Here is a 23,149-nt window from a genome sequence, read left to right as displayed (position 1 = left end):
GGCTCCTCTATATATAAATGACATCCCCCTCCCCTATACAGTGGCTCCTCTATATATAAATGACATCCCCCTCCCCTATACAGTGGCTCCTCTATATATAAATGACACCTCCCTCCCCTATACAGTGGCTCCTCTATATATAAATGACATCCCCCTCCCCTATACAGTGGCTCCTCTATATATAAATGACATCCCCCTCCCCTATACAGTGGCTCCTCTATATATAAATGACATCCCCCTCCCCTATACAGTGGCTCCTCTATATATAAATGACATCCCCCTCCCCTATACAGTGGCTCCTCTATATATAAATGACATCCCCCTCCCCTATACAGTGGCTCCTCTATATATAAATGACATCCCCCTCCCCTATACAGTGGCTCCTCTATATATAAATGACATCCCCCTCCCCTATACAGTGGCTCCTCTATATATAAATGACATCCCCCTCCCCTATACAGTGGCTCCTCTATATATAAATGACATCCCCCTCCCCTATACAGTGGCTCCTCTATATATAAATGACACCTCCCTCCCCTATACAGTGGCTCCTCTATATATAAATGACACCTCCCTCCCCTATACAGTGGCTCCTCTATATATAAATGACATCCCCCTCCCCTATACAGTGGCTCCTCTATATATAAATGACATCCCCCTCCCCTATACAGTGGCTCCTCTATATATAAATGACACCTCCTCCCGTCCCCTATACAGTGGCTCCTCTATATATAAATGACATCCCCCTCCCCTATACAGTGGCTCCTCTATATATAAATGACATCCCCCTCCCCTATACAGTGGCTCCTCTATATATAAATGACATCCCCCTCCCCTATACAGTGGCTCCTCTATATATAAATGACATCCCCCTCCCCTATACAGTGGCTCCTCTATATATAAATGACATCCCCCTCCCCTATACAGTGGCTCCTCTATATATAAATGACACCTCCCTCCCCTATACAGTGGCTCCTCTATATATAAATGACATCCCCCTCCCCTATACAGTGGCTCCTCTATATATAAATGACACCTCCTCCCGTCCCCTATACAGTGGCTCCTCTATATATAAATGACATCCCCCTCCCCTATACAGTGGCTCCTCTATATATAAATGACATCCCCCTCCCCTATACAGTGGCTCCTCTATATATAAATGACATCCCCCTCCCCTATACAGTGGCTCCTCTATATATAAATGACATCCCCCTCCCCTATACAGTGGCTCCTCTATATATAAATGACATCCCCCTCCCCTATACAGTGGCTCCTCTATATATAAATGACATCCCCCTCCCCTATACAGTGGCTCCTCTATATATAAATGACATCCCCCTCCCCTATACAGTGGCTCCTCTATATATAAATGACATCCCCCTCCCCTATACAGTGGCTCCTCTATATATAAATGACACCTCCCTCCCCTATACAGTGGCTCCTCTATATATAAATGACATCCCCCTCCCCTATACAGTGGCTCCTCTATATATAAATGACACCCCCTCCCCTATACAGTGGCTCCTCTATATATAAATGACATCCCCCTCCCCTATACAGTGGCTCCTCTATATATAAATGACACCTCCCTCCCCTATACAGTGGCTCCTCTATATATAAATGACATCCCCCTCCCCTATACAGTGGCTCCTCTATATATAAATGACATCCCCCTCCCCTATACAGTGGCTCCTCTATATATAAATGACATCCCCCTCCCCTATACAGTGGCTCCTCTATATATAAATGACATCCCCCTCCCCTATACAGTGGCTCCTCTATATATAAATGACATCCCCCTCCCCTATACAGTGGCTCCTCTATATATAAATGACATCCCCCTCCCCTATACAGTGGCTCCTCTATATATAAATGACACCTCCTCCCCTATACAGTGGCTCCTCTATATATAAATGACACCTCCCTCCCCTATACAGTGGCTCCTCTATATATAAATGACATCCCCCTCCCCTATACAGTGGCTCCTCTATATATAAATGACATCCCCCTCCCCTATACAGTGGCTCCTCTATATATAAATGACACCTCCCTCCCCTATACAGTGGCTCCTCTATATATAAATGACACCTCCCTCCCCTATACAGTGGCTCCTCTATATATAAATGACATCCCCCTCCCCTATACAGTGGCTCCTCTATATATAAATGACATCCCCCTCCCCTATACAGTGGCTCCTCTATATATAAATGACATCCCCCTCCCCTATACAGTGGCTCCTCTATATATAAATGACACCTCCCTCCCCTATACAGTGGCTCCTCTATATATAAATGACATCCCCCTCCCTATACAGTGGCTCCTCTATATATAAATGACACCTCCTCCCGTCCCCTATACAGTGGCTCCTCTATATATAAATGACATCCCCCTCCCCTATACAGTGGCTCCTCTATATATAAATGACATCCCCCTCCCCTATACAGTGGCTCCTCTATATATAAATGACATCCCCCTCCCCTATACAGTGGCTCCTCTATATATAAATGACATCCCCCTCCCCTATACAGTGGCTCCTCTATATATAAATGACACCTCCTCCCCTATACAGTGACTCCTCTATATATAAATGACACCTCCCTCCCCTATACAGTGGCTCCTCTATATATAAATGACATCCCCCTCCCCTATACAGTGGCTCCTCTATATATAAATGACATCCCCCTCCCCTATACAGTGGCTCCTCTATATATAAATGACACCTCCCTCCCCTATACAGTGGCTCCTCTATATATAAATGACATCCCCCTCCCCTATACAGTGGCTCCTCTATATATAAATGACATCCCCCTCCCCTATACAGTGGCTCCTCTATATATAAATGACACCTCCCTCCCCTATACAGTGGCTCCTCTATATATAAATTACATCCCCCTCCCCTATACAGTGGCTCCTCTATATATAAATGACATCCCCCTCCCCTATACAGTGGCTCCTCTATATATAAATGACATCCCCCTCCCCTATACAGTGGCTCCTCTATATATAAATGACATCCCCCTCCCCTATACAGTGGCTCCTCTATATATAAATGACATCCCCCTCCCCTATACAGTGGCTCCTCTATATATAAATGACATCCCCCTCCCCTATACAGTGGCTCCTCTATATATAAATGACATCCCCCTCCCCTATACAGTGGCTCCTCTATATATAAATGACATCCCCCTCCCCTATACAGTGGCTCCTCTATATATAAATGACATCCCCCTCCCCTATACAGTGGCTCCTCTATATATAAATGACACCTCCCTCCCCTATACAGTGGCTCCTCTATATATAAATGACACCTCCCTCCCCTATACAGCGGCTCCTCTATATATAAATGACATCCCCCTCCCCTATACAGTGGCTCCTCTATATATAAATGACACCTCCTCCCGTCCCCTATACAGTGGCTCCTCTATATATAAATGACATCCCCCTCCCCTATACAGTGGCTCCTCTATATATAAATGACATCCCCCTCCCCTATACAGTGGCTCCTCTATATATAAATGACATCCCCCTCCCCTATACAGTGGCTCCTCTATATATAAATGACATCCCCCTCCCCTATACAGTGGCTCCTCTATATATAAATGACACCTCCTCCCCTATACAGTGGCTCCTCTATATATAAATGACACCTCCCTCCCCTATACAGTGGCTCCTCTATATATAAATGACATCCCCCTCCCCTATACAGTGGCTCCTCTATATATAAATGACATCCCCCTCCCCTATACAGTGGCTCCTCTATATATAAATGACACCTCCTCCCCTATACAGTGGCTCCTCTATATATAAATGACACCTCCCTCCCCTATACAGTGGCTCCTCTATATATAAATGACATCCCCCTCCCCTATACAGTGGCTCCTCTATATATAAATGACACCTCCCTCCCCTATACAGTGGCTCCTCTATATATAAATGACACCTCCCTCCCCTATACAGTGGCTCCTCTATATATAAATGACATCCCCCTCCCCTATACAGTGGCCCCTCTATATATAAATGACACCCCCCTCCCCTATACAGTGGCTCCTCTATATATAAATGACATCCCCCTCCCCTATACAGTGGCTCCTCTATATATAAATGACATCCCCCTCCCCTATACAGTGGCTCCTCTATATATAAATGACACCTCCCTCCCCTATACAGTGGCTCCTCTATATATAAATGACATCCCCCTCCCCTATACAGTGGCTCCTCTATATATAAATGACATCCCCCTCCCCTATACAGTGGCTCCTCTATATATAAATGACATCCCCTCCCCTATACAGTGGCTCCTCTATATATAAATGACACCACCCTCCCCTATACAGTGGCTCCTCTATATATAAATGACATCCCCCTCCCCTATACAGTGGCTCCTCTATATATAAATGACACCCCCCTCCCCTATACAGTGGCTCCTCTATATATAAATGACATCCCCCTCCCCTATACAGTGGCTCCTCTATATATAAATGACATCCCCCTCCCCTATACAGTGGCTCCTCTATATATAAATGACACCTCCCTCCCCTATACAGTGGCTCCTCTATATATAAATGACATCCCCCTCCCCTATACAGTGGCTCCTCTATATATAAATGACATCCCCCTCCCCTATACAGTGGCTCCTCTATATATAAATGACACCTCCTCCCCTATACAGTGGCTCCTCTATATATAAATGACATCCCCCTCCCCTATACAGTGGCTCCTCTATATATAAATGACATCCCCCTCCCCTATACAGTGGCTCCTCTATATATAAATGACACCTCCCTCCCCTATACAGTGGCTCCTCTATATATAAATGACATCCCCCTCCCCTATACAGTGGCTCCTCTATATATAAATGACATCCCCCTCCCCTATACAGTGGCTCCTCTATATATAAATGACATCCCCCTCCCCTATACAGTGGCTCCTCTATATATAAATGACATCCCCCTCCATTATACATATGCTCCTCTATATATACAGTACATACCCCCCCCCCCTTTCCCCCTCCACTATACATTTGCTCCTTAATATATATAAATTATCTTCTGTCTTCTTTGCTGGGCCCCTTTATAACAATAAAATAATAAAAGTCCACTCAGCTTTCCAGACGATCCCCCGCAGGCAGCGCTGACAGCCTGGAAGATCTGTGGCTCCTCTCCTGCTGCAGTGTGGAGACACAGACGAGCGATCTATGAGTCTGGACGCCGGGGCCCCATAGAGAGAGGGGTGATCCCGGGGCCCGGCGCAAGTGCTCCAGGAGCGCCAATGTAGATCCGGCTCTGCACGCAGCACACACTCACCCAGCGCATACACAGAGTGCAGTGTACCCTCGGCCGCGGCTCACACTCACCCGGCACTTCTCTCAGGTCCCGCCGGGATCACATAACCGCTGGCCGCTGCTGCGGGCATTGAGAGCTTGAGCAGCAGCATCGCAGCCCACATGTCTCCCGTCTCCCCTGGGGTCGGCGCGCACAAATCCCACACATCTCCGTATCCTGCTGAGCGGTCCAGCGCGCTGCAAACGCGCTACTGACGTTCCCCTCCTTTGCAGCGTGCGCTGGGCCGCTCAGCCTGTGCGCTACACGGAATAATTGCCAAGCGTATCTTTACGCATGGCAATTATTTTGGGGGGTAATGGCGCCTCATCACGCCTCTATGACGCGTGGTGAGGCGTTAATGCGACCTGTGATGTACATGGTGCTCTATCTGAAGGCAGTATGTTATACAGCAGGAGGAGCTCACCAGATTGTGCATAGTGTTTTGCAGGCTGCTTGTTATAGAGCAGGAGGAGATTTATAATGACACCCAGTAGTGTATAGCAGCCTTACTGCATATTCCGACAATTTGGGTAAAAACTGCCTTGAAGTTCTTGGGTTTTCCATGCAACTCTTTCACACAGGAGGAATATTTAGGATTGGGTGGCTATAAACCTCAACATTGCTTCTCTGAAACCCTAGTCTGAAAATACTTGTTACATATATTTAGAAGGGATTTGACTTATTCTTTTTGTTTGCAGGGAAGAGTTGTGACACCGGCAAATCATTTTTTACCGAAATTCCAGATTCTCCCGCGACCCTGTCCTACAAGTCAATAATACAAAGTAGGTATCAATGATTGTAACCATGTCTTTAAAGGACTGTGGGTTTAAAGGGGATCACCGTGTTTATAATAAAACCCTGGGAGGCCAGGGAATACATTTGACCTGTTCTTCCTCTTTAAAGAAGATATTGTATATTTTGGGGGGGGTTTTAATGATCCATCCAAAAATAAAGCAATTTTACATTTTCTGATATTTCCTTTTTTCTGCTTCTCCTACAGAAATTCAAGAGTTTTGCTCTCAAAGGCACTGACAATAAATCATGTTCTATGAGTCGGATGGTACAGAATCCTTTCTTTTTTGATGAATTGATTTTTTTTTTATATTTCCGATATTAACCGAAAACATCATTAAATCAAATTATTTTTTCATTGTTAAGTAATATTTAAATTTTAGTGGCCTTTTCCTTGGGAATGGCCACTAGGCAATTGTCTATTCCTAGATATTGTTCTATCGCAATATAGACTGCAGCATTCCCACTGCTGGGCTATAGATGACAATAACAAAGTAAAATATAAATTTAGGATCACAGACCAAGAAATGAAACTATTGTAACGATTCACCTCTTGGTCTGTCATTGTTTCCAGAATAAATAATCTTTGTTCCATAAAACTTTGTATTCTCTTTAATCTCTGAACACACATATAGCCACAACCACAATTATTGTAAGGGTTTTATCTAGCAAGTGTTAAAGTGCAACTTAATGATTTTTACCCAATTGTTATATTGGACTCCCATTTCAAAATTGAACGGTGGCCATATTCTGTTGCTCACCCTTTTATTATGGAATTTTCTGTTTTGAAGCTTCTTGGCAAAAAATAAGTGGTGAGCACAGACATCTTCCTGTCGTTTCCCTAAAGCTTATTGAATAATCTGCCCTCGCTTCCCATGCTTAATCCACTGAGTTCTTCCTAGTTTATACATACAGATCATATAAAGAGACTAGCCTGGCAGCTTCCATCACATGGAAGAGCATGGAATAAGTAATAGAAACCAACAGTGAAATAGTTGCATGACTTGTAAAGTCCGTGCTGTGTGAGCACGAAGTGTTAATAGCTTATCTGTTGTATAGATGGTGTCCAGAGAACAGCGGTTGGGGGAGAGGGAGGCTGTCTATGACAGCTAAAGTGCAGAGGTTGCAAAAGTTCTGCAAAATCACAGACTGGATTGGGAGAGATTGATGAGGAATAGGGGAGCCCATCTTCCTCACTGTTTTGTGCAGGACATTTCGGCATAGACCCAACTTTTCTGCTAGCTACCCTGTTACCCTAAAATAAGACACCCCCCAAAAAAATAAGACTAAGTGCAGTTTTTTAAGAGTAGAAATATGAGGCCTCCCCTGAAAATAAGACCTAGTGGAAATTATTGCTACATCTCCCCCACATCATACATTTCTATTAGTAGATGATATAGATACTGCTCAATTTTGGGACATGGGTAAAGAGGAGGAGTCATTGAAGGAAAGTGTTAAACATGAGAGATTGGGGCCAATGATTTGAATAGAAATGGAGCCACAAGAAATTCAGAGTTTGGAGATTTATAAGGATGTTAGAGTTTTCGACATAATGGTCCTTAAAGGGGTTTTCCCACAAAGCACAGTTAGGCCCTATCCATGGGATGGGGCCTAACTTGCTGAACATGGGGGTTCTCAGTGCTGAGACCCCCTGCAGATTGCGAAAACAGTCCATTAGTCTGAGGAGTGGTGGACCCCCTCTTTTCGCGATCTGCAGGGATCTCCGCATTGAGACCCCCACTGATCAGCAAGTTAGGCCTTATCCCGTGGAAAACACCTTTAAATAAAAAATCATCTTCCTTTTTGTGCATAAATACCAGGATTGAAAATGTACCAGAGATTGTTGTACAAGGACAGAGAGTAACAAGACTTTCTTGATGAAATTCAGTTATATTGCTGATGTATGTGATGGCAGGGCTGCAGGATATTAATACATTTGTTATGTTAATTCAACAATGATTGTAAATTCTTGTTCATGGAAAATTAAGACATCCCCTAAAAATAAGACCTAGAGACTCTTTAGGAGTAAAAATTTATATAGGACACAGTCTTATTTTCGGAAAAACAACACAGAGCATCACATGACCTCCCCCTCTTTCCATACTGTCCTGTATCTGCAGTGTAAATACTCTACAGTTTCAGAGATGAGCAGCACAGTAGTGATGGAAAGTTCCGTCTCTCCTTAATGAGCTGCCTCTCCTACATAGGGGATCGTTTTCATGCATTGAGCCAAAAATCTGACACGCTTTTGGGTGTGTGTGTGTGTGTGGGGGGCTCATTTGTGAACGACCCCTCACTACGACACAACCAGAGAAGATAGCTACTATAGAGGCCTGAAAAACCGAGGAGGATAGCAAAGAATCTGCTGGACGTAAGTAATGAAAATGATAGGCAACGTTGTAATACACCCCAAGAGCTATGGATTTGTGAATTTAAACAAATATTGGGGTTGCGCTTTAATCTATCCTAATTTGTAATCAATGGAAAACTATGCTTCCACTAGGGGGAGCTCATATGATATGTACTCTAAGGTGTCCAAAGATGCAGTAAATCTTGCCGTGCAGTGAAATTGGTATAAGTTAAAACTACAACTTGGTCTTCAAAAATGACCCATCTTACACACAAATATAAAAGTTAAAATCTTTCGAAAATGTCAATACAATTTTTTTTTTTTTTAACTCAATACATTCCATTTATTCTTGTGTTCAAGTAAAGTCAGAAAATTTGATAAATAAAGTGCATCAGAACAAACCCTGCATTTTTTTCTAATCAGACACAAGGCCAATTGATGGGGTTATGGGATGTCAGTGTTAAGAACCCCTTGTACTCTACACAGGTGACAATACAGATTGGTTTAAAAAAAGAAAACTTTAATAAATGTGCAAAGAAACAAAATCATAAATTAGAGGTGAACCATTAGTTAAGGCACAAGATTTATACGGGTTCCAGTGATTTATGACCTAGTGATAATAAAGCACAGTATTTGGGAGGCCGGCTTCTTGCTTCGCTTCATAGAGTCTGGAAGAAGAAAAAACAGGACATGTTACTATACAGAAGATCCATGGCTAGATTATAGACGGGGGCACTGATATTGCCCTTCTCTCTGCTGCTGTTTAGTCAAGGAAAGTGGTCGCTTAGAGCAGCTTTCCTGGCATCAGATTATGGATGTCCTACCAATATCAGTGGGTCAGGATGTGACTTGCAGCACCTCATCCTTGCTATGATGTCCAGCGCGCTGTCTACAGTATCCGCAGTGTAAGGTATTGCAGGTTAATCCCATTGTGCAGGTCATTGGACCAGTGTATATGTTAGAGACCACAAAACTCAACCATTGCCCCTCCAAACAGATTGCCAGGATACACTCCTGTAATGATGTCATCAATATTTTGGTAACAGAAAACTCCTTCAACTCCTGTTATTGAAGGCATATGGAGGGGCATTGCAGACTGAACCCTCTCCTTGCAGGACGGCTATCTGCTGTATTATACAGGAGACGCTCGACCCCATCTGCTGTGGTCTATTCCAGAACAGATAACAGCTGCTAACTAATAAGAGGTCCTGGTCATTTGCGCCTAAATGCCTGGGTCACATGGAGTGCCAATCCAACCTTACACTCCATTGATATTACTCGGAAGTGCATTCATCTTAAAGGACATCTACCACCAGGATGAAAGACTGTAAGCAAATGAGCCTGAGGGGCTCCAAGCTACATTAACACCTATGGGACCTGGAGCCCCTTAGGCTCATTTGCATACAATCCTTCATCCTTGTGGTAGATGTCCTTTAAAAGGAAATCTACTGTCAAATTCAAGCGTACATAAACCAGGGACCACCTATTCATAGATCCAGGACTGTAACTGTGGTAATCATCATATTTGTTATTCATGGCCTCCTTCCGTCTAAAATAAACTTTAAAAATTTATGTAAAAAGCAAGAAGGGCTCTGGGGGGTGTTTCCATAGCCCCACAGTGCTGTAGCTTCACAGGCTGTTAAACTGTGCAGCAACACTTCCCCCTCCCACTGCGTGGTGAAACTTCCTCTGCTGCACTGACATTACATCCGGCAGAGGGAGGGGGAAGCGCTGAGGGAGCAGAGGAGTGTAGCAGCGTGTGAATGTGCAGCATGGAGGGTCTCTGGTAACGCCCCACAGAACCCTTCTGGCTGATGAGCATAATTTTAAAAGTGGATTTTAGAAGGAAGGAGTTCATGTGATTCCCACAGTTACTCCCCTGCGCACTGGTTTGAGCAAATATAGTTACCAACAATCATCATAACTCACCCTTTGGAAAAGCTGCTGGGACAGGTATCGCGAGGCCGTCCTCTCCACATTTTGCTGACCCCCTGTCTTACAGTGGATATAACCATATAGATTTGCTGACTGGAGAGAGATGCCAGCGATCACCAAGGCCTGTATGGGCAGAATCACAGAGAAGCGTCCGCATGTTATACACATCTGACAGATGTGCACAGAGCCTTATACCCTGACCATGTCTGCTCTATACACAACTAGACAGATCAGGATGACCGGCGTCTCCCCCGGGGACAATTAACTCTTTGTAATCAGTGGAAAAATTCACAGAACTTCCAGCATGATTTAAATCTGATGAAGTTTATTCTCAATTTCCAAAGAAAGGGGAAGGAAGTTTCTTTTGGTAAGTTTGAGGTTTGCGCTGTCACTTTCACCCAGTGACTGTATGAAAAGATAATCCCACAGCAGGCAGAATCTACGTTTTCAGACCCTTTGTAATATCTTGTTTATCTCACCAGAGAAAGTGCCTCGTTCTGCTGCCTGATGAACTTTCACACTAAAATCTTTGCTGAATTTTATCTTGTTACCTCCTATAGATTATCATGTACAGCTCACAATAGAGGTCTATGGAGGGAGGAGCGAGAAGAAACCTAATCAGAGGGAAGCAGTAAGGTTAGAGACCCAACCATGCTCAATGTTCAGTCCGTGAAATCCGTCCAGTGCAAGGTCTGGGAATTCATGGACTGAACACTGTGCCAAGGGCAGGATTCCAAGCATCATAGTGATATATGATACAAGGAGTCCCTTCATCCCTTTGGAAATGCAGTGGCAAAATGTAATTATGATAACAGCCGAGATTAAGGGATTCCTTGTATCATAGATCACTATGATGCTTGGAGTCCTGCCCAGTGTTCAGTCCATTAAATTAGGCCACCAAGTGGTCTAGGATTGAGTACAGTGAGGGGTCTCTAGCCTATGGGTAAATAAAAGTGGTGCAAAATGTTTTGCCAAGACTCTATTCCTACTATAATTTGTTGATTTGTTAAGTGAAGTGACAATAATGAGTATGCAGTGCAAAATGGCGTGACAAATAGCCTTGAGAGGTTATTAATGGTTACACATAACATTATGAGATTATGACCATTATAGGTAGAGCTGTAAAGTTAGGGACTCCAGGTCTTGCTGTGACATCGCCTTCTATGCAGGAGTCTCAAACCCTAGAGTTGGTTAAAGCTGCAGCAATAATTGACCTGTTTGATGTAGGAACCATATCTGCGACAAATAAAGCTGCTAACCCTCCCCCAGGCTTAGTAAAATTGTCGATTTTTACACATCAATACAGTACATGGGGACAGGGACCGATTTGGCAAACTCTGTGCAGCACTGCGTAATCTGTGTGCAATGTATAAATACAGGAATCTTATTATTAGACAGTCCCTGATTTACAGATGACCCCTTGTTACAAACAGACCTCTCCGCCCACTGGGGAAGGCCCCCCCTGGAGGCGATCTCTGGAAGATGCTCATTTACTAAACTTTGGCCCCAGACTGCAAAAAATATACTTTCGAGGTATGTAAACTCTCCAATGAAACTGTATTGTTAATCCCAAAATTCTGAAAATTCTATATTCCCATGGACAACAAAAAATACTTAGAAATACAAATTTCACTTGGGTTCTTTAGGTTTGTTCTTATCTTATACGTAACCTGGGGACTGCCTGTAATTGTAGATATGACACGCTAGTTATGGGATCCGTAGGCTACAGGAAGGATTCTACTAACCACCCCAACCATTGAGATTATATACAACTGTAACTTAGAGGGTAAAATAAGTAATTGGAGTATATGGCATTATACTAGCACCATAACATCCTCATGGATCACCTACCAGCCATTTCAACTTCAAGGAAAATAAGGTGCTGAAGAAGAACACCGTCCAGATCATGGGGCAGATAATCAACCCCAGCCAGAAGATCCGAGCTTCAACTTCTGTGGATGTCGAATTATTGGGAGAAGCCTAATAGAAGGAGGTGAATAATACATAAGAATCTGAGATGATCCCTTCTCAAAACTGAATAAAAACACCTCCAAACTTATCACAAGTCTAAAAGAAATGGCTCAGCTGATGTAACATTGTGTTGTGTATACTGGGCACTCAGACAGTCAATGGCAAAAACAGTGGTGGGGGTCCGATGGGTGACCCATTTAAACTATCTGCACACCTTGTGGATTAGGTACAGGTTTTGTTGTCATACAGTAGCATTGAAGTGATTGTGATATTGTAAAAATAATGTAGACAATGGGGGTTATTTATCAGGGCTTCTACCCTGTAGCGTAAAAGCCCTGGAAATGTTTGCAAATGCTGGAAATTTGGTAGCACTTGCGAATATTTCCCCCATTCCCTCAGCTCCCTACCAAGACGGGCATGAAGGGAGGTGAGGTCAAAGGTGTGAAAGTTTGCATGCTGCTAAATATTTGTACCCCTGGTTGGATCTGGAGTAGAAATAAACGCTGCGCAGCCTGGCCACCCGATACCGGACTGAGCAGAAAGGGCTGCGACATTATCATACTCCAGCGCTCGCAGTTTTTTTTCCATGAGGAAATTGTTCCTCAATACAGAAAATAAAATATTGAATAATGCAAATCTTCATCAATAACGCACATATTTGATGCAGATTTGGTGTGGGTTATAAGGAAGATTTTCCGCATGACAATCCACTTGCAGCACTGAGGTCCTGGGTTCAAGTCCCACCCAGGTCAACATCTGCAAAGAGTTTGTATGTTCTCTCCGTGTTTGCGTGGGTTTCCTCCGGGTCCTCCGGTTTCCTCCCACACTACCAAAACATACTGCTAGGTTGTGAGCCCCATGGGGACAGGAACTGATTTGGGAAGCTTTGTGTAGCGCTGCGTAATCTGTGTGCAGTATATAAATAAAGGAATTATTATTACGTGTGCAGATAGCCTAAATCACATATTAAAAGGGGTATTCCCATAAAACACATTGATGGCACATTCACAATGTGAGCTATACATGTCTTACAGATGGGACACAACCCTATATTTTAAAAAAACTCCCCCATCGTGCTGTATCGGAGAGAGGCAGTTATAGGTTGTTCACTATTTTTCTACACCCTCTCCATCACGAAAACCAATCCAGGTCACATTTTACAAATACAGAAAAAAATACCTTTTTGGCTTCAAATATCCAATGACTTTTTCCATCTTCATCAATCTGGTTCCACCAGCGTAATCCAACCAGTAGCCGACCAGTAACGTTCTGATGGTAAAAACCAGCAAAATGGTTAATAACAGCTTTTACAACCTGTCTGTATATACTGTATACATGAATACATATGGTCCTATAATAAACATACTAATCCATGGATAAAAATCCATCAGTTTTGTTGTACCACTTCTGGTGGGTCAGGGGGATGTGTTCTCAATATTCAATGTATCCCCCCCATATTAAAAATCACTCCCATGTTACCGGTTGAAGGGGTGTGCCAAGGGAGTTGTATTCAAGGCGGGTTGTACATTCAGTATTGCACACTCTGCCCCTATAATCAAGTGCAGCTGCTGGCAGATCACATGACCTGCGACTCCTATGGGAAGAAAATTCCAGTTGATGATATAAGAAGGTAAAGGATCGCTGATACAAGTCCCCATGTAAGACTGATAAATATAGGCAAAATATTATTTAAAATTCGATTTAGTGGAAACAATAAAAGCTAAAAAAACTGATTTATTATGATGCAAATACATCATTACAGATAAAAGAGCAATTACTACACAGACTGAAAACGGAATCAAAAGTCTTCAAAAATAGTAAATTAAAAAAAAACTCAAAATAGTAATTAAAAATGCAGAAACAAGCCAAAAGTGGGAAAGAAAAAAATATTTTCCTACCATTTTACTGACCTAATACATTTTATACTGCATACTGAAAATTTTGAAACTGAATATTACTAATCCCACAAAAAACAAGCCTCATATAGCTACAAGTAGAAGCATAATGAAAAGTGAAGATGTGATCACAAGGGATGTCCACACATTCTGAGTCATGATTTTTCCTGACCCAACTGCTAATGGGTCCGTATTTTGCCAGGGTTAAAGAACTATTCGCTATGGGGGCGCGTATTGTCTCCTTGAACAGAGATTAAAGGGAACCTACCACCACAAATCTACCTATAAAGGTAGATCGTGTGGTAGGTGGATCAATGGGACGTGAGGATAGCCCTTTTAAGGGCTAATCCTCACGTCCCCGCACTTTTTTAGTAACTTTTATTTGACTTTTATGCTAATTTTCTTATGCGGCTACTCCGCGCCCCGGTAGCCTCTTTTCTCCTCCTACTCACCATCTTCGGCGCACAGCTGCTCATAGCTGCGCGCCCTCGTCCGACGATCCTGCAGTCTGCGCATGCGCAGAACAGCAGGCCTGCGCGGTCACTGCTCCGAAGCCGGGGATGCACAGGCGCAGGCCTGCTGTTTTGCGCATGCGCAGACTGCAGGATCGTCGGACGAGGGCGCGCAGCTATGAGCAGCTGCGCGCCAAAGATGGTGAGTAGGAGGGGTAAAGAGGCTACCGGGGCGTGGAGTAGCCGCCTCGTGTAACCTCAGATGCGGCTACTCCACACCCCAGTAGCCGCATAAGAATATTAGCATAAAAGTCAAATAAAAGTTACTAAAAAAAGTGCAGGGACGTGAGGATTAGCTCTAAAAAGGGCTATCCTCACGTCCCATTGATCCACCTACCACCCGATCTACCTTTAAAGGTAGATTTGTGGTGGTAGGTTCCCTTTAAGGATAGACCATTAGTCAAAATTCCTGGACAACCCCTTTAAGACTCAAATGTCATTATGGAGTATGGAGTAAAGTGCTTGTTATTGTAAACAAGGCCCATACTTTGGTCTTAAAGGACATCTACCACCAGGATGAAGGATTTTAAACCAAGCACACTGACATACTAGTGTGTGCCCCCTCTGGCAGAAGATGCGCTTCTTGTAGCTTTGTATGCCTTTGTATTTTAGAAAAAGAGGTTTTAAAAATGATGCAGATGAGCCTTCAGGGCTCCAAGCTCCATTGACATCTATGGAGTCTGGAGCCTCTGATGCTCATTTGCATCATTAGTGAAATCTTTTAATTGTAAAAATAAGGTCCTAAGAAGCTTAAAGAAAAGCAGAACCTGCCAGAAGGGGCACACTCTAGTATGTCAGTATACTTGGTTTACAATCCTTCATCCTGGTGGTAGATTTCCTTTAAAGCGCTGATAAGTGTCCCCATGATGGGGACATTAGCCGTGTCCCACTGAAGTGACACTGGAGACATTACACAGTGACCTGGTTATGGGTTAGTACGGTCACAGAAATGTTATGGGAATATACACAGTAGTTAATAATGGCAGAGACTTACCTTCACAGACCAAAAGTCAAAGGACAGAAGAAGCAGGATAGTGAGAAAACACGTGACAAAGCTTTTGCTGAACCAGTCACAGAACAAATAAGCAACAATAGCACCAATTCGAAAAAAGAGATGAAAAAATGTGGCCAGGGGGTGCCTACGGAAACAAGCCAGAAGACTTAGAGACGAGCAGTGCTGAGGCTATACAGTATATATCACAGTGATCCACACAATATGCTACATATAAGGAACAATCTACAGGTCCCATCATACACGCTGGTCCAGTTTGTATATGGACCTATGGGAACACAGAACAAATCAACATCTGAAAAGACATCTACCACCAGGATCAAGGATAGTAAACCAAGTACACAGACATACTGGTGTGTGACCCCTCTGACAAACGAACTTGAGGGGCTCCTGGTTCCATAGTATTAATGGTGCCTGGAAACCCACAGAGAGGCTCATTTGCATAATTTTAAAGCCTCTTTCTCTGAAAAGCAAGGGCATAATAAGCATTGTACTGGGTTCACAATCCTTCATCCTGGTGGCAGATTTCCTCTAAAGGAAATCTACCATTTGTTTCCATGCACTGTGAACCAAACATACCTTGAGAATTCTGATGCAGAAACATATCTTGTTTAATCCCTGAATCGAGTGGTTTTGCTCAAAAAACAATTATAAAATTCAGGACCTTGGGAAAGCTGAGTTGCATGCAGGCTGCCTACATAAATACATTACACTGCGCTTTCTGAACTGTCCAGACAGGACTAATCAACCTGAGCCTGATGACTCATACACAGCATCTGGGGGATGGTGCAGCGATTGATTACTTCTGCCTGTCAGGGACAATACATGATGACATATTCCGGGCAGGACAAGGCTGGAGCAGTGCATAATTAGGGTGAGGAGAAGCGCCGGGGCAGCCACAGGAGCCTCATTATCATAATTTTATGATTGTTTTTTCAGCAAAGCCACTTGGTTCACAAGATATGTTTCTGCATCAGTGTAGCTACAGCATTCTCAAGGTATGTTTGCTTCATAATGCATAAAAGCAAATGGTAGGTTTCCTGGTAGAAAAACGTCTGTCTGCTTAATCTATGGGGTTATGTATCAAGCCCCACACTCCAGTATTCTGGCATCAGACACAAAATAGGTTTTCAACTACTTTTTGGGATAAACTGACCTTCCCATCTCCACCCTACAGCATTACACTGTATATACTGCACCTGATTTTTGCTTTCCTCAGTGCAAGTTCTTCTTCATTTCCTATGTCCAGAGACACATCCTCAGTGTCATCTACAGGAACCTAAAAAGTAGCATAAAATGAAATAAAAAATATATACTGTAACATTCCCGTAGATTCCTAATGTACAATGTTGGTGATTGAAAAGTTTATGTTTGAGCAAAGAGAAAAAGATTTCTGGGACTATAACAAAGATCTTACTACACGTGTATATAGATGAGTCCCCCGATGCTCTATTCTCTATGGGGAGGCTGGATACAGTAGAGCTCGGGGTTCGGCTATCTCCAGCAGTGCTCAACTGGAGGAATGAGACCCCCATTCTCATAATTGGGGGGGGGGGGGAGTCCTTGTGGACAGAGGATTACATTTCAATATGGGACACTTGATGCTTTCATACCTCCCGACAGTCCTGGATCCAGCGGGACAGTCCCGGTTTTTGACCTCTGTTCTGCCCAGCCAGAAATATGTAGCGGGATATGAACTCTGTCCCCATCCAACGTTGAGCAACAGAGTTGAATACTGGGGCTTATTTACTAAGGGTCTGCGCGCTGCACCTTCGTCGGACAGTTTCAGGGATTGCGTCGCTGTGACAGGTATTTAATAGGGGATTGTGTTGCACGCGATCGGACACAAATCGGGGGGCAGCCGATCGGATAATCCGACTGATTCGGACTGAGTGCGGGATTTAACTTTCAAATTGTGTCGCAAGACATGCACTTACATGCACCAGGAAGAAGAAGGTGAACTCCGCCGGACCTGAGCGGGGAAGCGACACATGCAGAATATCGGGCGCACGATCTTAGTGATTCGCAGCACAGTGCATAATCGTCAGACAACGCACTTCCAGTGAACTTCATCGGATGGGTAAGTAAATGTGCCCCAGTGTGTTAATGGAGAGAGCCGGCAGCTCCCAGCACTATCACTGTGCCTCTGCTGTGCTCAGAGCACCGTACAGAGTTGTACAGCCTGAACAGCTTCAGATTTACAGAGCAGGGGAGGGGGTAGGAGAGGTAAGTATCTGGTGTTTGTTATTATTTCATTTGTAATGTATTTGTAGATAGATAGATAGCTAGATATGAGATAGCTAGATATGAGATATATCTGGACATCTCCTATAAATCCAGGAGCTATGGGAGCGGTATGGCCCTCCGGGGCAGGACACAGTAATATGGGGGCTTATTCACCTAGGACGTCTGTACTGCTCACAATCTCATGTATTCAAACCTCTCTGATGCGTATTCTCATTAGAAAAATCGCGCAGTGTGAACAGACTGTAGAGAAGGTTAAGAAAGGAATAAACCATTGTTAATGAGGGAGGAGGTTATCCCTGGATCGTGTTGTACAGGCCTTGTCTCCTGTTGGGACATCCCGTGTTGCTATACTCGTCACTACGACTCCCCGTTATGCTGTGCCCATTTCCGGGTGTGCTGCTAGATTGGGGTGAGCGCCGGGCATTACCTGCTTCATTCTCTCTGCAGTGATGAGGAGCAGTCACACGTCCTCTCCTCTGTTGCTAAGAGAGCGTGGGCGGGCACTGTTGTCAAGGGTTTTTCCGACCGCTGATTGGAGAGAGTTATATCACTAGTCTTACCTGATTGGTGGATTCCCTTTTAGGTGATGTTACCTGGATCGGCCATATTGGTTGTGGGCAGGGTGACATATGGAGGATGAGAAAACCGCGGGAGCGTTGCCTGCTGGGAGTTGTAGTTCTATACCATACATAGAAGCTAGGTCAGGTATATAGGCGTCTTGGAGAGTGTCTATGTACATATTGTCATGATTTTACTATTAGTAACAACACTGATGCTAAGCAGAGAGGTGATGGAGTTGCCATTTGCCACGTATCAGCTCTCTTTGTCTTAAAGGGGTTGTCCACTGTAACCAAGAATCTTCTCTTGACAAGTCTAGATGCTTGCAGGACGCGGGGATTGTGATATCAATAAGATATATATAATATAATAATAGATGATGTGGATGGAGGGATGCACCTTACAGGTTAATAGATTTGTCTATATAAAAAAGAGGTTTAAAGGGATGGCCCTCTACAGGGTCAAGCTGGGACTTGATTGGTGGGTTGACGTGTCATACTGCTGGTCAGTTTAAAGGGGTTTGTCTAACTTAAACACTAATCTGCTTTTATTATGTGTTGTGCTGGAACATCTGATCAATTCATTGGACCCCTCTGTTCCTGCCCAAGAGGCCTGTCTCCCTCACCCCCTGCTCCTTCAGCTCCTTCTCCCCCTGCTCCTTCAGCTCCTTCTCCCTTTGCTTACTGTAATCTCACGGCAGCTGAGGAAGCATATGGTGCAGCATACGGTATCTTAGCACTGAGAAATAAGGAAGGAAGTTGACCTGTAGTAGATCAGTGCTATCTTATCATCAAGGGGCGGATTAACCCCTTAGGGACGTGGCCCTTTTTCGTTTTTGCATTTTCATTTTTCACTCCCGACCTTCAAAGATCTGTAACTTTTTTTATTTTTCCATGTAAAGATCTCTGTTTGGGCTTGTTTTCTGCGTAAAAAATTGAATTTCATAGTGATGGTATTTATTATTCCATGCCGTATACTGGGAAGCGGGAAAAAAATTCAGAATGCAGTGAAAATGATGAAAAAACGCATTTGCGCCGTTTTCTTGTGGGCTTGGATTTTACAGCTTTCACTGAGCGCCCCAAATCACATGTCTATTTTATTCTTTGGTTCGGTACGATCACGAGGATACCAAATTTGTACAGGTTTTATAATATTTTCATACATTTAAAAAACCTTCTGTACAAAAAAAAAATTCTTCATTTTGCCATGTTCTGGCACTAATAACTTTTTCATACTTCAGTGTATGGAGCTGTGGGTGGTGTCATTTTTTGCGACTTTTGATGACGTTTTTAATGCTTTCATTTTTAGGATGGTATGGGCTTTTGATCACTTTTTATAGAATTTTTTATATTTTTCAAAAAGGCAAAAAAGTGGCATTTTCGACTTTGGGCGCCAATTTCCATTACGGGGTTAAACCCTGGGAAAAATCGCTAATATATTTTGATAGATCTGACATTTTGGGACGCGATGATACCTAATGTGTTTATGATTTTTACTGTTTATTTATATTTATATCAGTTCTAGGGAAAGGGGGTGATTTAAACTTTTACTTTTTTTACTATTTTTTCATATTTTTTTTTATTTGTTTTTAGAAATTTTTACCATTATTTTAGATCCTCCAGGGTAATTTAACCCTGCAGGGTCTGATTGCTAATACTATATACTGCAACACTACTGTATTGCAGTATATAGCTATTTTACAATGATTTTTAATAGCCTGCCCTCTGGTGGCTATTAGAAATCATTTCACCTGGCAAGCCTACGAGTCTCAATGAGACTCTAGGCCAGTGATGGCGAACCTTTTAGATACCGAGTGCCCAAACTACAACAAAGACCCGCTTATTTATCGCAAAGTGCCAACACAGAAATGTAATTTGTGATTTATACTCTCTTCTCGGTCACAGTTTTCATTGATACCAGCCCCTGAGGACACCAATAAAGCAAAAAATAGACCCAGGTACAGCTGTCACTTTAAAATAGCTCTGTGCACAGCAAGTCCTGGGCTGTCTGGGACTGCAGGAAGATACCTGGAGTCATCTCTGGTATTGGCCTGAGTGCCCACAGAAAGGGCTCCGAGTGCCACCTCTGGCACCAGTGCCATAGGTTAGCCATCACTGCTCTAGGCTGTTATAGCAACCGATCGCCGCCCTCTGATGACGTTCCAGGGGGCGGCGATCGGGCATCCAAGATGGCGCCGCCCATGTAAAGGTAAGTTAGGTGCAGTGACAGGCGGGTGTTGGCTGTATTATACAGCCGTTACCCGCCGTGTATGTTGAGAGCTCTGCTCGTGAGCTCTCTCCATACACCCCTTGCCTTGCGAGGACGATATAGTTCTTCCTCGGTCGGCAAGGTGTTAAAGGAAACCTACCACTTGAAATTGTACTTCTAAGCTTCAAATACCGTGCACCAGCTCAGGGTGAGCTGGTGCCAGAGCATATCTTCGTTATGTTCATAAACCGCTGTAATGCTTTTAAATACTTTTGTAATCTTTATATGTGAAGCAGCTTCCGTGCACAGTGGTACATGCTGGGCACGCGCATGGTGCGCCGAGCGCGTACCACCGTGCGCCGAAGCTGCTTCACATATAAAGATTACAAAAGTGTTTAAAAGCATTACAGCGGTTTATGAACATAACGAAGATATGCTCTGGCACCAGCTCACCCTGAGCTGGTGCACGGTATTTGAAGCTTAGAAGTACTATTTCAATTGGTAGGTTTCCTTTTAGACTAAAATGGGCCCTGGGCTGTATAAATATTATATCCCCAAAAGTCTGTATGCTACTAGAATGAGGGTGGTGTCACACATGGCGCTTTGAACCCGTTTTTAGTCATGCGTTTTCAGTTCGTTAAAAACGCATGTGGTTTTTAACGGACTGAAAACGCATGACAAAAAATGGGTTCAAAATGCCACGTGTGACACCACCCTAAAGCTTTTGGATGTGTCCCTTCTGTTCACTTTCAATCTGTGAGTTCCGGAATCTTTGGTGGCCCATTACAGGTCCTGAAATGACTCTTGTGTACATGTTAATTGAGAATGGGAACAGATTTCATGGTTGAAGGTCTATCTCAGCATAACATTTGGTGATTAGTTTGGGTTACCACGGGCTCCTTAGATAGCTTGGCCCTTTATTATAATCACCTGTATTATAATCCACTACTGTTACCAGCACCTAAACCCTTTCCATACAGACTCAACTCTGCACCATGAAAGGTGGGTGTCTGCTGTATCATAAAGCTGGTAAGATTAGACCCCTGTCGTTACCAGCCATGGTACCACACCATAAAAAATGACTACAGTGCAATCCTGCTGTTGTGTCGGCTTCAAATATCACTATGATCCTCAAGGTCAGTTTGTGAAATTGGCCACTATACAGTCCTTGAATCACCAGCCACTGTAGCCTGAATAAGCCCTTAGAAGCTGCAAAAAAGACTCAACCAATGCTCTCCTACTCTAAGTGAAAATAAAAGTGGAGAATCTTCTCCCAGTGATAAGTCCTCACCCATTATGATCCACCCCTGCTTTTAGCTCCAAAACTGCATCTGAAAGACTGAATGTGTGGATGCACCCTAAAACATAATAAAACCTATATATATTTAGTATAAAGGGAAGGTGTCATAGGGAGCGCACAATAAAAGCCGTAAAATAAGGCCCAGAAAAAAAGGTTTTTTCGTCAGTTTCACCAGATTTAGAATTTTTTTCCAGTTTCCCAGTACACGTATGGAATAGTAAGTACAAGTACTAGAAAGCACATTTTGTTTCTGTACACAGAAAAACATAAAAGTTGTGGATTTATGAAAGTGGGGAATAAAGAATGGAAACTAGCAAGGTCTGTTTTATTAAGGGGCTAAAAAATATGTGGCAGTTATAGAACATACTAAAAGATTTACTGCCCAATGGGGATGGGACGAGGAGGTGAGTACGATCAGGTAAAAAGATTTATCCACCATAAACTGGCCCCAGTATCTGCAACATGACCTTTCCCGAAGTCTCAATTAGAAATAATTGCCTCTTGTGTTTGCAGCTTATGTCTCCCACTCTGTAGATGAGGACGTGTCAGGAACCTTCTCATTCTTAGGACCTCTTTCATTGAAATGAGTGCAGACAAGAACTGCATATTTATGATAATTTATTTGCTAAAATTATGGACCTAAAGCCCCGTCCTCAGGACTGAACCCTAACCAGATACAAATGCTTTCCTCTTTGATACTGTTTTTCTCATCTGGACATTCACAGTTAATTTAATGCACCTGCCAAATATACACATTTCTTTGATTGAATGTTATCAAAAAGAAATATTCCCATGAATGTAGCTATGTTGTCCCTTAGAAACAAGATAGCTGTTCTTGCAGAGGCGTAACTTGGAGGGGGGGTGCAGAGGGTGCGGTTGCACCTGGGCCCAAGAGGTTTAGGGGGCCCTTATGGTGTCACTTTCCCATATGAGAAGACTATTACTATAAACCATACATTATAGTCGGGGGCATGGCACAGACTTTGCACTGGGGCCCATCAGCTTCAAGTTACGCCACTGTGTCCTTGGATGTGACCACTGCTGCTAG

General features: G+C 43.4%; 2 protein-coding genes across 3 annotated transcripts in view; one reads left to right on the top strand and one right to left on the bottom strand.

Annotated features, from left to right (window-relative positions):
- NUBP1 (NUBP iron-sulfur cluster assembly factor 1, cytosolic) overlaps positions 1-6,688 on the top strand; it is a 33,616-nt gene extending 26,928 nt beyond the window's left edge. The window contains exons 10-11 of the mRNA XM_072120730.1: positions 6,020-6,103; positions 6,322-6,688. Coding sequence (XP_071976831.1) covers positions 6,020-6,103; positions 6,322-6,353 — 116 coding nt within the window. The 3' untranslated portion in view covers positions 6,354-6,688. The remainder of the gene's footprint in view (positions 1-6,019; positions 6,104-6,321) is intronic.
- Positions 6,689-8,962: 2,274 nt separating this feature from the next.
- Positions 8,963-18,572, bottom strand: TVP23A (trans-golgi network vesicle protein 23 homolog A). 2 transcript variants are annotated; one of them, XM_072120727.1, is made up of 7 exons: positions 18,463-18,571; positions 16,988-17,067; positions 15,771-15,915; positions 13,549-13,638; positions 12,250-12,378; positions 10,393-10,521; positions 8,963-9,131 (listed from the first exon to the last, which is right to left on the bottom strand). In XM_072120727.1, exons 1-7 carry the CDS (start codon positions 18,469-18,471, stop codon positions 9,123-9,125), a joined length of 591 nt encoding a protein of 196 aa, XP_071976828.1. In that variant the 5' UTR covers positions 18,472-18,571; the 3' UTR covers positions 8,963-9,122. The 2 variants fall into 2 exon arrangements, with proteins under 2 accessions (XP_071976828.1, XP_071976829.1); XM_072120728.1 differs by lacking the exons at positions 8,963-9,131; positions 10,393-10,521 and adding an exon at positions 10,533-11,012 and having other exon boundaries at positions 18,463-18,572.
- Between the last annotated feature and the right edge of the window lie 4,577 nt (positions 18,573-23,149).

This window comes from Engystomops pustulosus, chromosome 8 (genome assembly GCF_040894005.1).
Source record: "Engystomops pustulosus chromosome 8, aEngPut4.maternal, whole genome shotgun sequence".
NCBI lineage: Eukaryota > Metazoa > Chordata > Amphibia > Anura > Leptodactylidae > Engystomops > Engystomops pustulosus.
This window is presented reverse-complemented; position numbering and strand designations above follow the sequence as displayed.